The sequence below is a fragment of the Battus philenor genome, unplaced genomic scaffold, assembly GCF_028537555.1.
Source record: "Battus philenor isolate CCGP_79_NKW_IND1 unplaced genomic scaffold, ilBatPhil1.0.hap1 SCAF_1, whole genome shotgun sequence".
Classification (NCBI taxonomy): Eukaryota; Metazoa; Arthropoda; class Insecta; order Lepidoptera; family Papilionidae; genus Battus; species Battus philenor.
In genome coordinates, this window is record NW_027181661.1 from 16,302,172 (window position 1) to 16,320,190 (window position 18,019).

An 18,019-nucleotide genomic window follows, 5' to 3' on the forward strand; every position below is an offset into this window, starting at 1 on the left:
TGAGATAAGAGATGAAGCTAATTTAAGACAGTAAGTATAAAATGAAAAAAAATGTATTCATCCATCGCTTAAACTTACTTGATACTTGCAGATATACATACCAAAGTAATACGAAATAGGCACAAGGCATATGCATATATATTGCTTTTTATAGCACGCATTACAATAATTGATCAAGAACCTGTGAGCGTCAGTGTAGATGTTTACTCATAGCCGAATATTTGACATTTTGATGTTATCAAAGGCACTATGAATTAAAACTTTATAGTATAAGTTGACTCACGGGCCCTTGTTTTATATCTGTCGTACGACATAGTACCTAACGCGTACTTAAACTATATCTAAGATATATAAACATGAGTACAATTTATATATGTACATCAGATCTTAACTATACGAATGTTTTATTAATTAACCAACAAGGCTCACCTTACTAACTAATCAGTGAATGTTTTGAGGTACTATTTGAAACCTTTTAAATATAGACGTGATATCGATATATCCAATTATCGATATCGTGTATGGTTAATATAATTGAAACAATCGATTTACAGCTATGTGCGTATGAAGAACAAGATATGTCTGGTTTTTATCATATAGCTTCTGAAAGTGCACGGATGAATCGTTATATACCTCGTAAATGATAATGTTGAACTTATAGGACTTTAACGTACCATACCATGACCGTTACAGGTAAAGTTGTAAAACCGTTCCGTCACCGACACGGTCACGTACCGTGCCGGGATCGTAAACGGTATTTCGACAAGAATACTTTGTCATAAATGACACTCTGTTGAATTTGTACGTTCATATTACGATCATGATATAATAGTATAAATGGATTAATTTAAATGTAAAATATAATCGAGAGAACCATGTAAATATCGTTGTAGGCATATATAAAATAATCAAAGCTAATATATATAAGATAACGAGAAAAACCTATTTAAAATCATACAATTCCGAATGAGAGTTAACATAGTGTTGGGTTATAATGCGTCCGGAATCAACTACGGGGGTCAGTAATTCTTCGGAGGGTACTTGTATTCTAATTCTGTTGAGTGTTGGGCGATTGCCTCCGTTTGTTGCGTAAAAACCTAACGAGACGGGTATACGGTGTTCGTCGCCGTAACAAATGCCCCTTGACGGACTAACAGATTGCTCGTGATTAGTTGACGAATAACTAGAATAAGGTTCGTACGAGGTGTTGGACGAAGAAGGATTTTGCGAAGTACCGTACGACGAGGGACTGTAGCTGACGTGAATACGGACCACGTCGTCCGCTATAGGCGAGGCGGAAGGCGGACGCGGAGTTGTACGAGGCGTCGCGCGAGGCGTTGAATGCGCTGTGGGCGCCCTCTGGATACTCAGACCGCATATACCGGACCTGAAAAACAAATGTAAATCATTACCAAAACACACGCTATATATACACGGCTCCGTTATCACGCCATATACAAGTTTTAAAAATAGAACCAATTACATCAGCGATCGGAATATATGAAGCTATTTTTGGTATACACTTCACTCACATTTCTATAATGGTGATGATAAAGATGATCACATACAGTCTCGTGATAAGTCGACGGACAATTACTTACTTTTGTCACAACTAATAAAAAAGATATCGCCTTTTTTCTATATAACAGGGGTGGCCAAACTGCGGCTCTTTGAACCATTATTTTTGGCTTTTTAAAGGCTTTTTTGGCCTGGGAAATCGAAACAAATTATTGGTGTGAATAATTATTATTATTATTCCATCATAAATTCAACACACACCACATTTAACCGGCATCTTAAGTATTATTAGTGTCATATACGTGTGCCATTATATCTAATTTCAATTATATTCAATTGCGGCACGCAAAAAATTTCAAATTTCGAAAAATGGCTAGCGCTATCAGAGTATGGCCACCTCGGCTATACAACCTTTTAAACAAGGATAAATTTTAATAAAAGCCTTAAAGTAAAGGTAAAAATATATTTCATTCGTCAATTATTGTGGTGTCAAATTATCAGTACGGATAAGGCACATTTTTATGGACTAGTCGAATTTCAAGCTAACGTATACATTAAATATGAAATAAATTGCAAATGTCTGCCATCTTGATATGGTACTACCAAAACACTTGTACCGCGCTTTTATACGCGGCGGAGGGGGGGGGGGAAGGTTTGGACCGTTATATTAGTTCAGAGGATCTTTTTCCCTTAGTTTCATCTCAAAAGGCGAGATATAACGATTTGAATAACTATTAAATAATTCCATCCTAAAACCCCAGAGCTAATTAAATTAAATTAAAAATATTTCATACACCAAAAATTATGCCTTATTGGCACATATATTCCGATCACTGATAACTACGGGAAGTCAACAATTACTCGAAAATTTATCAAACAATTTTATAGTGACATATTTTTTTAAATTTAAAACACTTTACCGTGCGACTAAACAAAAATAAAATGTTATTGAATTTATTTATACAACACTAAGTGTGTTTTACAAATGAATCGTGTAGTAAAATACACAGTGGCGTGAAAATGGTACACCGCATTAGGATTCTATAGATGACGATTTAGCTATTGACAGAAAGCTGGTGCCGTAAGCACAACGAAAATACACAAATGCAAGGGCGATAACACATATGAAAGCTCCTTGCAATCAGAGCTTCAGTTTAGATATTTAATATTTCTAAAGTAATAAGCTTCATAATCTGTTTTCGTTGTAAGCTTTCGTATACGCAAATTAGTAAAGTAATATGCAAAATCATCGAACAACTTATCAAAGTATAAAATATAGTTTGTCTCTTAAACGTCATAAAACAAACTTTTTAAGGCATTGTTCAAGATTATAAATACTGTAGATATAGATAATTGTGACGTTTAGACGCGGGGGATACCATAGCGCAATCCGTTAAAGCAGGGGTGAGCAACCTTTTTAATCAAGAGGCCAATTTAAAAATGTCTTACGTACCGCACATAAACTAACACTTATTAATAATCTACAAAATTTTATTTATAATTAAAAACCAATTTATTATTATAAATTTATAACAATATGTTGATGGGAGAAAGTCGATAAAATAAATTAAATTTTCGAAATACAAGGCGGACCGCATAAACTATGTATGTTTATACTGCGTGTTGGTCATCCCTGCGTTAAAGTTATAATAAACAAGGTAATGCTCACGAATATAACATACGACGAACAACTCGCGAACTTAGACATCTTTATTTATCAAAACTACAATGACATATTGTGAGCACATAACATCAACAGACAGACTTACAAGTATAACATAGATATGCTTGATTATTAAAAGCACAATATCCTACTAGCATAAAGGCTTTAATCTACACACACAGGACTCTGTATCATAAAAATAGTATAACATATTTATTAATAATCTGTGGTATATTTTATAATCTGTTAATGTCAGAATTGACGTGAATAGTTGCTTATTATGCTTTTTATATGTAACACGCATTATTATTTCGCTCCGATAACTAAATAAATTCAAAAGACTTACATAAATAAAAGTTTATATAGATTTTCAATGGTTATGTTAAATTAAAAAAAATATTTAACTGTATTTGTAAACAATAAAGCGGCTTCAATGGCGTAGCACGCGTAAGGCGGTATACACATGTATTCATTTCTAAAGGGTTATATCCGTAGCAAAGTGCAAGCAATAAATAAATCTAATCTAAATTCTACAGTATATCGACATTCGGCTGAACCGATCTCGCCGTAGCCGATATGATATGCAGGTATTAGTGAGACGTGATAAAACACAGGAATAACGTGATTGAACATGTAGAACCGTAGTTCCCAAGGTGGTGCAGGTGGACCCCCCGAGACGCAATGGGATTATACCAAAATAGTAAACCCAACTAATTACTACCTCCAGCTGTAAACCACGAAAACATACAATAGAATTGAAAAAGAAACATTCTGCTTTGAGTAGATGTTAAAAAAGTAAAAGATGGAATTACTTTTTATTCTCACACAAATTTCTAAATCTAAATATATCTTCGAGTTCTCGATCGAGTTTTAGGCATATGGTAGGGAGTCCACCGGAACCAGTTAAATATTGAAAATGGTCTACGTATAAAAGTCGGGGAACCTATGAATTATTTGAAACGCGGTATAGCTTTAATGATTGATACGGAATCTAATGTACAGGGTTCAATCCAACAACCTATGCAACAGAGGCTGTGCTTGCGACGAACATATATCTGGTTCGTAACGTCTCCAATGTCGCAAACCACTCCTAGAACAAGATTAAATTCATTTGTAGCCAATAAATAATGTCGCACAATTCCGTTAACCCTCAAATGCACATTGTCTCCGATCGTCAACTTTTAATTTTTTTATACACGTTTATATAACTATAAAATCGATTTTCTTTGTCTTAACCCTTAAATAGATATCATGGCGAATTGTCAAATTTTTAAAATCGATTAATTCAACTGATTTTAATAGTTGATCTATCTAAAATTGACAACCTGCATTTAAGGGTTAATACGATCTTCCAACATTTATTCTTCTATATAAATATAAATCAAACTCCTGATATCTTAAAACGGTACAGCGTAAATTCTTTTATACTGCTTATATTTTTATTTTCTTATGAAAAGTAAATAAATACAACACTTTTATGTTTCCAAGAGTTTAACGTCAATTAAACCTAAAAATTCGTGTTAGGATGTAATAAAAACATCCTGTACAATAAATAAGTAAAAAATTCACATTATTAAGTATATAAAAAACTTACTTTTATAATCCGTGTTTATTTTTAAATTAACGAAATTGTTCCCCTGTCTGACATATAGATATATGGTGTTCGTCATGTTGTAAACACGTTCATTCGTTATAAAAATCGACGGTATATCGCCGTTTTTAGGGACATCTATTGGTGTATTGGTCACTATGGAAACTTGTCGACATAAATGTCTGCAAAATTTCATGCATAACCCAAAGTGTATTTTCCTCTTTTTTTTAATTTTCGTTATATATAGGATAATGTTTTTCTCTCTGTAGATCGAAGCCGCTTGGCTATTGTCTCGGCCAGTTGCAATGCCGTCTTAGCACGTTTAAAACGCGTCGTGGACTACAGGTGTTTAGATACCATTTTGTCTCTTGCTGGAGATTCGGCAATGGCTTTTGACAGAAAGTATAGTGTAGGTATATAGTTATGTGATTTGATCCAGAACGACATGGTAGCTCACTGGTATTATAACTATACTATAGTAGTCAAATTGTAACAAAATATAAAAGCTCCTTGCATATAATTCCTACTAATTACGTATATATCTTTCCATTTAACACATGTTACAGTTTAATGAAACATACATCGATTTTATATGCCTAATAGATTTTAAAAATCATTTTTGGCACCATACTTTCTTTATTTGATAGAATCACAGCGATTCTGTTCTATTCATCACTACATTCAATTTTAAAATCGCAAAATATTTTACAATCTTGGCGCGTAAATACGAAAACGGAACAATCATATAAAAATGACAGTTTCCAAATTTAAAAATTATATTTTGTTTTTAATTGTAGCTGTATTTATGGCCAATGTGTGAGCAAATATGTCAAAAATATATATTTATTTAAGTCGCATCCGAAATGTAAATATGATTATGAAGGTTAGTCATTTTTATTATCAGCGGTTATGTCTGTAAAATGTTCAAATGAACACTAAATATGGAATTCTACAAAACTGTCTGTGGTGAACAATTGTGGTTGTTTTTTTTAAATAACAATAAATATATACACCTTTTAGAAATTTCGGTAAAAGCAGATGTCGGAAAACTAATTTTATCTTTAATTTGACGGCAGCGCGCGTCACGAATCGAATAATCTAGAACGTGACACATTCTTCGTCTACGGAATAGATCTCACCCATCTGACCCAGTGCCGTCGTCGCTGACGTTGCTGTGCGTGTCGAGCGAGTTGTCCGGCGCGTGCGAGCGGCTGCTAGAAAACACGCTGAGGTCGGCGGTACTGGTCACGCTCGTGTCGGCGAGCGATCGCCTCGAACCCAACGCTGACACAGAGTCCTCACACCTCAGTCCGCTCGTTACGCCGCTGTGGTCTGTAAAATACACAACTTAAACATGTTAATACGCCGCTTGGGACACGTTTACACCATTGTACCCCCATTAGTGTCCCATAAATCAACGTCAACATTTTCATGTAGTGCTGCAGGTGACGGCAATTGCCTAGTGCAAGTGCAACGTGACGTCATAGCAAAGCGCACGTTTACATTGCCTATCACTCCGGCCGGTACATAAACAATACTGTATTAAAATTTAATTTCTCGAGTAGAGATCTCGTGACAGTCTCCATACTAAATAGGAAGAAATAGGAATTTAATGAGTATAAAACAGTGTTTCCCAACATTTTCTTGCCATGCTCCACCTTAGCCTTTCTAAACATTCTTATGCCCCCTCCCCTATGACATTGACATTAAACTTTTAGATTTTATACTATTAGATTAAAAAATCGAATAGTTCACTTAAGAAACTTAAATGATAGGTTTTATATAGAAATTATTCGGAAATACATAACTTACATTTCAAAAACGATATGTAGATGAAAATGGTTGCAATAGTTTTCTTCCGCATTTAGTTAAATTTGGATATTTTATTTCTGTTTTCTCACAAAACCATGTCCTCAAACGAAATTATACGTAATAATTATTTACCGCAATTACTCAAGAATTTGCTTTCAACTTTAAACTTTGCACCAAAATCTATCATTGCTTTTAAACGGCCCGGAGCGAAAGGGTTAAATTTGGCAGTCCGATCTTAAAAATTAAATTGCCCTCTGTGCATCGCAGGCCCTACGTTGGTAAACCCTGATATATTTCCTCTCGTCATAATAGGTCATCATTGTAACGCTTTATTTATATTTAAACTATTATATTTTGATTCTCTCTTTTATATATAGATATCAGATTTTTATATTTACGACACTGGTATCAAAAATTGGCCTCCCTGTGTTAAAGTTTTTACTATTATATATTTATTTAGGTACACCAGCAGTACACAGTAATTAAAATTACATAAAAAATTACTTCATACAACATTGCAGAAAGATCAGACCACATAAATTAATTGAATTGGGATTGAAGAAAAAACTGATCGCAATCTAGTTCATTTTTTTCTCATATACATAAATTTATTTCATATATTCATAAAACCTTTACTGATGAAAATATGCCTCCCGTTTCATTTTTAACAAGCACAGATAGAAGTGGCCTATATCCTTTGCTCCGTTGACCTTAGAGGTCATCTTTCGAACTTCCGGAATATTCTACGACTGCTAACCAATGGACTCTTACATAACCCTTATTACACTAACGGTTAGTACTAATCGATTAAATTTTAAATAATTTCGAATTTTATATTTTACGAAAATTATTCAAAAATCAGGTCATCTTATCTTTTGATTACATACAAGATATAGTACACATGGTAAAAGTTAAAAAATACCGTCACTGGATTCATTAAATTTTTTCCTGTCACCTGATTTCGAGACGTTGATTTATGGAACATCCTGTATTTACTTAAAGATTAATTGCGCGTTATATTAGTGTAGATCAGTAAAAGTGAAGTAAAGCATTGAAAGGAAGCGAAATTTTGTTTGTCCTGGAAATATACAATATATACTCCGGTAAACCACCTCTGGAATATTATTATCTGCATAATACGTGAAATTTGTTTAAATAAACTTTACTTACAATTTCAATTATAATATTGTCAGCATAGTCTTTCCATACATCAAAAATAAAAATATATAATCTATTATATACAGATATCAACATAAGTGATCATTATAAATTATATAAGTAAAAAAATATGAAAAAATTACGATATTTATTACTTTCCCGTAAATTTAATAAAGACCCTTTCCCTTCCAAGACTACACAGGTGATTCGATACCGCTTTAAAGTGTTCTATGTACAGTTCATTTGTAATCAAATTTTAAGGTTTTTACACATATTTCCAAACTAATAGTATAAAGCAAACAACTCTTAAATAAATTCTGACAAAAGTGCAGACACGGATGGTAAACAATAATTAGTTTTAATAAGCTAATTGTAACTACATTATCATTAAGTTATTTATTATTTCTGAAACCATTGATTTTTGAATAAGCTGTACCCATGTATTAATTGACTGTAAATGAGCTATAAATTCACCACTTTAAAGCTGTAACATGTTTAACCAATCACCCTGTATAATGTTAAAATGAATAAAGATAACAGTTTGATAAGAAAGGAAAATTAGAAAGAAGGTTGGTTGTTAGTTGACGACATTTGCCACAGGCTAACGGAAAAATACCGAATTGAAAAAAACTTTCACAACAAATTTTGCAATACCATGCAAGAACGTCTAGACATGCATTCAAAATAACGCAATGAAATGTTACTTACCTGGTTATATTTTAACAGCGTCACTTTTAAACACGCGAACACTATCAAACCTAACGATCGGAAGCACACATGCAAAGTTGATTAATCTCTGCTCATATCTCGATATAAATAAATCGATTTTGTATATAATATGCTTAATTTATTTCTTAAACACAACGTATCAAAAAAAATATATAACTCATTTTTTCCTTCTGTAACGCCGCGATACATTTTCGTGTTTGATGAGATAACTTCTCGATTTTAGATCGTTCTTGAGAATAGGACTAAAGGTGGGAGACTCCAGGTGGATGTCCATGGAGGCTTGGGAGGAGCGGAGTGGGGCACCGCACGCAAGGTTTTTGTCTGAAGTAAAGATATTTCATTGTAACTATCAATGAGTAATTATAAAAAAAAATTCTATGCGTTACAGGTATAACGTAGTAACTGATTTTTGATTCAAATATTTACGTAAAGATAGTTTTATAAAAAAAAACTATGTGAAATATAAAAGGCAAAAATTATAGTGGAGATATATATAGGACGATATAAGACTAGTGTATCGATCGTGAGACGACTTTATATTCTAAAACATACCCGTAAATTACTGATCTCATTGTGTATTTCTATAGAATGAATCTACAGCGGTCCCTTATACCACCACAGGCGGCAAAACTAAAATGAAACGAAAAAAAAAATCATGTGTCATCTATTTATAAAATACACAACGATCTTACATAAATTTAATTCTTCTCATTATTGAGATGGCAATTTTTAACTTAATAACTAAATAAATATTACGAGCAAATGCATTAACAGGTAATGGGGTGGGTTTATGTGATTAAATAATAATAAAAATAAAAAAAAATCAAATTCTTTTTATCAAGTTACGAGCAGAGATTTGATAATGCGTGTATGAAAAGAAAATGATGAACATAATTTATCACAATTCTAAATTTAAAAATAAGATGAATATTGTTAATAAACTCAGGCGTCATATAAGGCCTGTTACACAGCTGGCATCAATAGACAATGCAAAAGCGGTTTGTGCTTCTTAAAATCCGAGGAGTGTTTTCCCGAGACAATATAAAAATGTAATTCATAAACATATTTCAAAAAGGGAAAATGCTCCTCCAATTAAAAGAATCAGCGTGTTAAATGCAAAATTTCCTCTCGTGGTGTTAATCATGACATAAACCCACCGCCATACCACCCAAACCATGCTCAAACACATAATTTTGAATAATAAAAACAAAAATGGAACAATGAATCGTACACCGGCATATTTGTCGCATACATCACGACGCTAGAAATCACCCTTATTAAACTATAACATGAACTAACTAAACTGATTATTTGAATAATATAAAAAAATTATATATTTATCCTAAAACTGGATGTCACAATACATGCATCACACAAACAACAATTTTTTTTATATACAATTTGAAATACAAAATATATTTTCGATTCTTTAATCTTAAACAGTTAAAAACACGGTTCAATGTTTTACTACCGAGTTATTTAGGTTACGGCACTAACGGTACACGAATAGACCTAAATAAGGAAACTTGGAAACGTTCTATTGCTTTGTACGTTGACTTAAAAATTAAATAACGAGTATTTATTATTAGGATAGTATTAAATTTAAATTGTGAATATTTCCACATCATCATCGTCATCACCTGGACATGAACCTTTCTACTAGATATCCAAAAGTAGCAGAAAACTGGTTGCATCCATGGTCTTCCATCACCTCTTGGGTGAACATCATCCCACTACAGAAAGTGAAAACCTGCCAATCCGCTGAGCCATATCGAAATTGACAATACACGAATTGAATTGAATCTAAAAACTTCTGACTTGATATCATAGAGAAATATAGCACTGTTTTTAGCTGGTAATTTAATATCATCATTTAATTTACAAACAAATTATCCAAATGTTTTTTAGTTCACAAGGCTATAAGCTCAAAATAAATCTAAGGATGTAGTTTAAAAATTCACATCCTTAGGTTTAGGTCAATTATAACCACAAATCGGAGATCCAGTTGCATGATTTACCTAGAGTTAATGTGTTCGCTTAATATAAAAAGTACGTTGTGTCAAAAATATCCCACCGGTGCTAAGGAGCGAATGTGCCAAAGAAACATCTATTTCAGCGACAAAATAGAGCATTTTGTCAGTTTATTTATTGTAGAGATACCGGAACACCTGTACAGCGCCTGTATATATAGGGTAATTGTTAGCAAAAACATTTAAAGCTTTTACATCTATTTACAATCAACCTGTATGAAGTGGTCACAGTATTTGTTTTTTTTTTTTTTATATATATTTGAATGCATCCGCCCAAGAACTTCTGTCAATACAAAGTTTGCAGAGACAGATAGTAAAGAATGATTAGTATTAATATCTAAATTTTAAAACACTTGTTCTTAGTATATTACATCGTAATTTTTGAAACCATTAATTTTAAAAGAAATGAACTATACATTCACGTCTTTAACCCTTAAATGCATAATGATGTAAAACTGAAATATACCACTTTGAATAGAGTGTGCAGTAAATGCGTAATGTTGTATATCTGCTACATAAGGTTTTTTAATAAATAAGTATAAGAAATATTATATATACACATTTTTTTATTTTTTTTTCTAAAGTATAAATAAAAATCATGCATTTGAAGGGTTAAAGCGTTTACGAACCTCCTACCCCCGCCACGCTGAGTGCATTCGTAAGGCGCGGTACAGCGGTTTCGGTACCACTACAATAACTAATCGTCCATAAAACCTAAGCAAATAATAAAATTCTATGCAAATTTGCAATCCAACATCCGATTTCTGGTGTAAAAATCATGATACATGTTGAAATTTTCAGTCATCTATAATTCATTTGAATTTTAAACAACTGCGGATATGTAGGCCGATTTATATTCCGTGACCCGACCAACCTTCGTATGTCGGAGCTCGGGCCCAAGCGACTTTTCTCGAGTGTCTCCCATACTTCAGATTGCATAACAAACTCGACACGTTTCCGAACGATATTTTTTTCTTTCATATATACTAACATAATATATTCGTTTATAACAGCCCGTATCAAACGCATTGAAAATGCTTTTGAATAAAAATAAAATAATTTCTCGACTGTGTTGCAAACAGTTTTTTTCACAATCACTAAAATTTAGAATAAGATTTTAAATGATAAACATTCATGCAAAATGTTTATACTATTTGTACTTGTCTACCTATCACACAAAAATTAAATTATAATGAAATCAATGAAAAAAAAAAAGTTTCTAGCTACTCTATATCGAATGAATTTTTTTAACTACATACATTATTCTAACACACAGACGGCACAAATACGAATCTAATCAACAAATAATAACACAGTTCCATTTGCTATTTATTTTCATATCCTTTTTACGATGACACATGTCCTTTAAGCACAAGGATAATTATTTCAATTAGAAAACGGTATTAATATATATTAGATGTTGTTCAAACATCTATTTGTGTATGAAAACGTATTGATTTCAAACAAAATGAAATTAAAAAAAACTTCTAAAGTCTATAGATATATTTAAATAAATAGGGCAAGGTTTACACTGTAAATGACTTCATAGATATATATATAAGTATATATCATTCCCAACGTTCTATCTGTATGTGTATATATGTGTATATGTACATATATATACACACACATACAACACACCTAAACTTACACATGCAATTAGCTATGTGATGACTTCATCGTGGTACTGGAATGCGACCGACCCAGTCAATTTTGTGTTAAGTCTTTTTTAAGATAACAGCGTGTATATATATATACACAAACTGCGTGTATATGTATGTATGTATGTATAAGTACTAAGTCGACGTGATTCATCTTGAACCATAAGAGAGTGAGTAGAGATCAGCTAAGAATGGAACTTAATAAACTTTACCGGCAGAGGAGTAGAAGGGTCCTTAATTATAAAAATATATTATAAAATTTGGCTACAATATGTTATGGCGTGTTAAGAATTACCAAATGTTCATTTTATATAATTACAATCATAAAAAATAATACGCGCGACTCTACGTACTTATAATACATTTGGTGACATTTAGTATTATTTGTACAGTATAATATTCTTCGAAATAATGTGCCATATCATTTGCCGGGGACTATACAATTGTAAAATACACCCGTATAAGGAAAGAAGCTACTAAAAAAACCATTTTATTTCCAAAATTTATTTCGCGGACGTCGCCTTTTGTTTTCCGTCATGGGAAGGCGCGTATTATTACCGAGTAACATTTTATTTTTAATTAACAGTTATTACATTTGAATATGCACACCGCCATTCGGCCTAATAAACAAATATCACGTTTGTAATTTAATATAAACGCAATCCGAATTGATAACATAACTAGAATGGCAATAACTACGACACACGGATACGGATATGACGTTCTCGGATAAATGCCGATAAATCGCAACCATGCTCACATCGCGCAGACCTAATTCAATACAAGATTCATACAGATAATATTAATTTTAAATTACAAAATCAATACCGCCTTGCATTATAATTCTTAATTAAAAACATTATTAAAAATGTTTAAATAAAGAATGGTATTATGAATACAAATCATAATTCCCATGCAAATTTAAAGAGCATTGTGTTATCGTAAAAAGATATCTCAGAGATACGTGACCTGATACGAAACAAGGCTTTCATTGGAGGTGGTAGCGGAAATGGACGAGAATTGCTCCAAATTACCTGAAACGGTATCACTCTGTGACATTCGCAACTCTTGAAGCTCACACGCTGTTCTCTCGCGTCTGTAATCAAAATGAAAATGATTCAAAACACACATACTCATATATAAAATAACTGCAATAGATCAAATGTACCTTAATATAACATTTGCCTGTGCTTGTTTTTCGGCCTCAGAGAAATTTTCAGCTCGTTGCCCAATTTTCGCCTTCTTGTCCGGCTCCACAAAAACGCCCAGAGACTGCTTAGGCAGCTCGTTAGGTGGAGGTGGTCCCGGATAATCCAGTTTCGCCTTTTTCAATTCTTCCATTGACCGCTCCAATTGGTATATCACAAAATCGTCATCATATCCAAAGTCTTTGTGAAGCTTCACCTGCCGGTAAATATGCATTTGTTACATTTATAAAGAACAGTTTGTTAATAGTAGTTCCATTAATAAGGTCAAATAGCACTCACTTGAATATAATTAACAATCAAATCCATATCATTCAATTTCATAATTTCTTTCTTGTGTAGTTTTAATATAGTGTATGCCATTGCTGTAATTGCTCTTTCTCCATCAAGCAAGTATATATCCCAGACCCTTAGGCATAAACTAAATGGTACTCTTTCCACAAAACATACGAAGAACCATTTCAATGAGTATAGTATAGCATCTAAACCAAATCTATCAAAGTGTTGCTTTAGCTTAGGCATAAATTTTGTTAATATTTTGTCATGATGTTCTAAAAATCTTGTGAGCTTTGGGAATCCTTCTATGTATAGTCCATGCATGGCATATCTCTTGTCAGTTAACAGTATTGTCAGAGCCCAGAAAGCGTCCTCTTCACCCATATACATAAGCAAGACACCGGCTAAACCGGACATACCTTGGCAGTATCCTACCTCAGAGTTGTACATGCTGTATGCACAGAGGACGTTAAATAAAGAACATTGCTTTTCCGAATATCGCTCTCTGTAAAACTGGTGTTCCCTGAATTGTCTATTGACATCAGAGTCGATTTGTCGTACATCTGTTGACCAGTGCTTTGCTAACTCAAGCATTTCCTGATACTTTCCTTTGTTCTCATTTTTTATGCTACTTATATCCAATAACCTGGACCAAACATTCATACGGAGGGACAGTGGAATGCCTTTGTAAATTCTCCTGTGTAATTTTTCCTTTGTGTTTGGAGAGTCCCAGTTTGCCAACATTTTCACCCACTTCTTTTCTCTTTCCACCTCCGTGTTGACTTTCTGAGGAGTTGTTTTTTGTGGTAGCCTCTCATCATGGATGAAGCCATATCTGAAAATATTGTTAATCAAATAAAATTATTGCATTATATATCTAAATCCTGAAAATGGAATAACAATAAATTTTGACTGTATTTAATTATAACACATAAAAAAACCTGTATATAAAACAAAGACAAATAAACAGCATATAAAATGAACAAACATGGTATATAATTTAAAAGATCACCATATAGCATAGCGGATGCAGGTAGGGCAAGACCAGATAACATTGCAATCTTTGTGGGAGGCCTATGCCTTGCAGTAAGCAGATTACGTAACATGATGATGATAGCAAAGGTGAACTGGGACATTCTTAAAAAATTCGCTGTGCATATAATTTACAAATCACATTAATATTTCCATTAGAATTTTCAATAATCGATATGCTTCACAAATACAAGAAAGAGACATTAAAACGATGGATTATTCCTAGAAATACTATGTATAACATATATATAGTGGGCAAAAATCATTTTAAAATTATTCTTATAATGTTGTTATACACCAGAATGGTATTTAAAGACTTAAATTGTATTCTTCTAAAAGATTATTAGACAATTTTTTATTTAATTTAAGGGAGTGGGAGGCAAAGCTGGTATGCCACCCACTAGGTACTGGGAAATCACTGGATACAGGCAGTGCAAGGACTATCATTATAGTAATCCTTGGGGGTGGTATATGCATTGCAATGGGTGTTTATCTGCTAATATGATGATAAGGCAATGCTGGCATTGGTAGGCAAGTAAATTGTTTCCAAGCAACAGTTAGCTATTACAAATAATTAAAATAAAATTAACCTAACCTCAAAAGTTTTATTGTTTTCATGTATATCTGTTAATTACAAAAAACACCATGAAGAAATAGTATTGGAGAGGATTTCTAAAGTTCACCATTGCAAAAACAAGTCCCACACTCCCCGGGATTTATAAAGGTGATTATACTTTATAAAAATCTACTGATATCTATCACTGTATTATTTGTATGAGTCTTATGTTCATACTGTTGGGACATAAGCCTTATTCATCAATGTTACTGGACTTGCATGTTTCTTTACAATGCTATTCCTCACTATTTATCAATAATGGCAATGTTGTATAATTCAATCAAATTGTGTGCTTTCTCAAAATAATATACAACCTTTAAACTGATGTTTTAAACATGACAATAACGAAAATGCATGCCAAAATTAAAAGTAATTTCTTATTAAAATATATAAAAAAGGTATTATCAATTTACTCTTGTAAAAACAAAACCTTATTTGATATAAATAGATGAATTTCTACACATTAAAAAACTTATTAAAAGTTAAAAGATATACAAGCAATTTGCCCACACTGAACATTTGCAATTAAAATCCTTAAAAAATAATTAAACACTCAGTTATGTTTATATTTTTGATTTAATAAATAGTAAATGATTAATAAAACTTAAAATGCTATTGCTGCATAAAAATTTAGGTAAAATTCGCGAACACTGTATAATTTAAAACACTATGCAATGCAAGAAACAAAGAATTTAATTATTATATAAAATTAAATGTCTTAAGAAGCATTGTTTGCCCTAAACATTATTGCAACTCTAGTTCAGAATACAAATAGATAAGCATGTTACTTGTTACTATATCTTTGAATTTAGAAACTTTATTTTGCAAGTGGAAAGTGGGGTACAAGTTATCTGGCACTCCTTGCTTACAAATTAGAAAAGCTTTCACTTGGCTTCTTAAAACTATCAAAGAAACATTATAAGTAAGCTTAAAAACAATGTTGAATATAATTCCATAATTATTTTTGTTTATATTCCAAAATAAATCGCATGGCTAATGGTAACATATGTCACAAAGGTAGCTTAAGATGTGTGTTTTCCAGAGAATGTGTGTGATTATAATTTTGGAGACTACTATACAGCTTCACTGAATCTTCTTATATTGACAGTATAACATCTGAAGAGGGCTGAATCTTCCAGCTGTTCAAGTAACAACTCACTCTCTAGTATTTGTCTTACTTTCATACACACTCAATAATTATTTTTTAATGGTAAAGTGTTTACAAAATATGTATCTGCTCCACCATAATAAATTGAACAATAACGTAATTTTACTACATAATCACGCTGTCATATACATGTATAAATAATTATGAAATAAAGGAAACAATACCATACAAATCAAACCACCAAAAAATCATAATTTTACAGAAGAAAACATTCAATAAAATTTATTAGAATTCTGGACCGATTACCAAACAACTGGTGTTTTAATTACCTGGCATTATGATTGTATAACAAAGTTTAATTTGAATTTATTTTAAACTCTGAAAAAAATTATGGTACCAGAATTTCCCCATTAACTAAAAATGTAAGTCAATTTTTTAATCTATAAGTAATAATGTAAGTTAATTTTCAAAAGCCTTTTCGGAGAACTTACCTGTCGGTTTTATGATACTCCTCGAATTCTGGGTCCTCCCAAGGATCTATTTGGCCGATGAGGTTTTTTCTGCCTCGTTCATAAATTTGGAAAATTCTTTTCCGCTCCTCGGAAGCCCGTGCTAGCAGTGCGTTCTCATTCATACCACAGCTTTATTGTGCCACATTCCGAAATACCTCCGCGACCCACAATCGTTTAACGACACCTACAACGTCGAACTTAACGTAAATCACATTAAAGATATTAAACTTCTACTTTTACATAAATCAATAATTATCACATTCACACACGCCCCTTATGATTTAAATTTGATGTTAATAATTTAAATCGTTTAATATCTTTGGACGCTATTTTAAACAATTTGACCACACCACAGAACCATAATAAATTTTGACACACCAAGGACATTCACAGAAAATAAAGAAAACTTGTTAAGCAAAAGTTTTATAATTATATACAATTAGTTATTGAAAACAAACATGTAAACGTTTTATTCTTAAATAAGTTATACCTGAAAGTTTCACAAAACATAAATGATTTTAACATCAAGGCGACAAAAAGTTGACTAATTCTCAATTACCAACATGGACACGTTCTGCCCCTTCTTATTAGTTATATTTTTAATTTAAAATTAACACATTAATTTTACTAAAAGTTTCAAACAAGCAACAGCTACATAATATTTAAAATATCATATTACAAATATAACTATTATTTTTAGATTGTAATATTCATCATAGTTAATAAAATTAGGATTGTCGTAGTTGTATAACCATCGAAAAAAATTATAATAATACCTTAATTTTTTTTTCAAACTTATTTAGCTATTGCCATTAATTGGTATATGTATAACTTGTTATTTCACCGTTGATTACAAAAAATTACACGTAATTTTGAATACTCATTTTTTATTTTTTATACTAACTAAATTCGAAATGTTTAAATGACGCTACAACATTTTATTTGCATGTGAATTTTTTTTTTCAAATTAGTAATTATGCTCGCTGATCTCTTGAAATATCTACTCGGTAGTTCTTGTTGTCAGTTATCGGCTCTCATTTAATTTGTATCAAAGCGTCTTTTCACTTTTTTAATTAATAGTTAATGTTGTTGGCTTAAGTTGGTAACA

At 32.0% G+C, this 18,019-nt stretch overlaps 1 protein-coding gene across 2 annotated transcripts; it reads right to left on the minus strand.

Annotated features, from left to right (window-relative positions):
* On the minus strand, positions 1 to 17,250 carry RN-tre (Related to the N terminus of tre oncogene). Of its 2 annotated transcripts, none has more exons than XM_068762149.1 (6): positions 16,891 to 17,250; positions 13,650 to 14,478; positions 13,331 to 13,566; positions 13,197 to 13,258; positions 5,921 to 6,104; positions 1 to 1,387 (listed from the first exon to the last, which is right to left on the minus strand). In XM_068762149.1, exons 1-6 carry the CDS (start codon positions 17,031 to 17,033, stop codon positions 943 to 945), a joined length of 1,899 nt encoding a protein of 632 aa, XP_068618250.1. In that variant the 5' UTR covers positions 17,034 to 17,250; the 3' UTR covers positions 1 to 942. The 2 variants fall into 2 exon arrangements, with proteins under 2 accessions (XP_068618250.1, XP_068618242.1); XM_068762141.1 differs by having other exon boundaries at positions 5,912 to 6,104.
* Between the last annotated feature and the right edge of the window lie 769 nt (positions 17,251 to 18,019).

Coding starts and splice junctions, on each gene's coding strand:
- RN-tre (XM_068762141.1), bottom strand. CDS start 17,033: ATGAATGAGAACGCACTGCTAGCACGGGCTTCCGAGGAGCGGAAAAGA. Junction 14,479..16,890: donor GAGTATCATAAAACCGACAG/GTAAGTTCTCCG, acceptor CAATATTTTCAG/ATATGGCTTCATCCATGATG. Junction 13,567..13,649: donor TGATTGTTAATTATATTCAA/GTGAGTGCTATT, acceptor ATTTACCGGCAG/GTGAAGCTTCACAAAGACTT.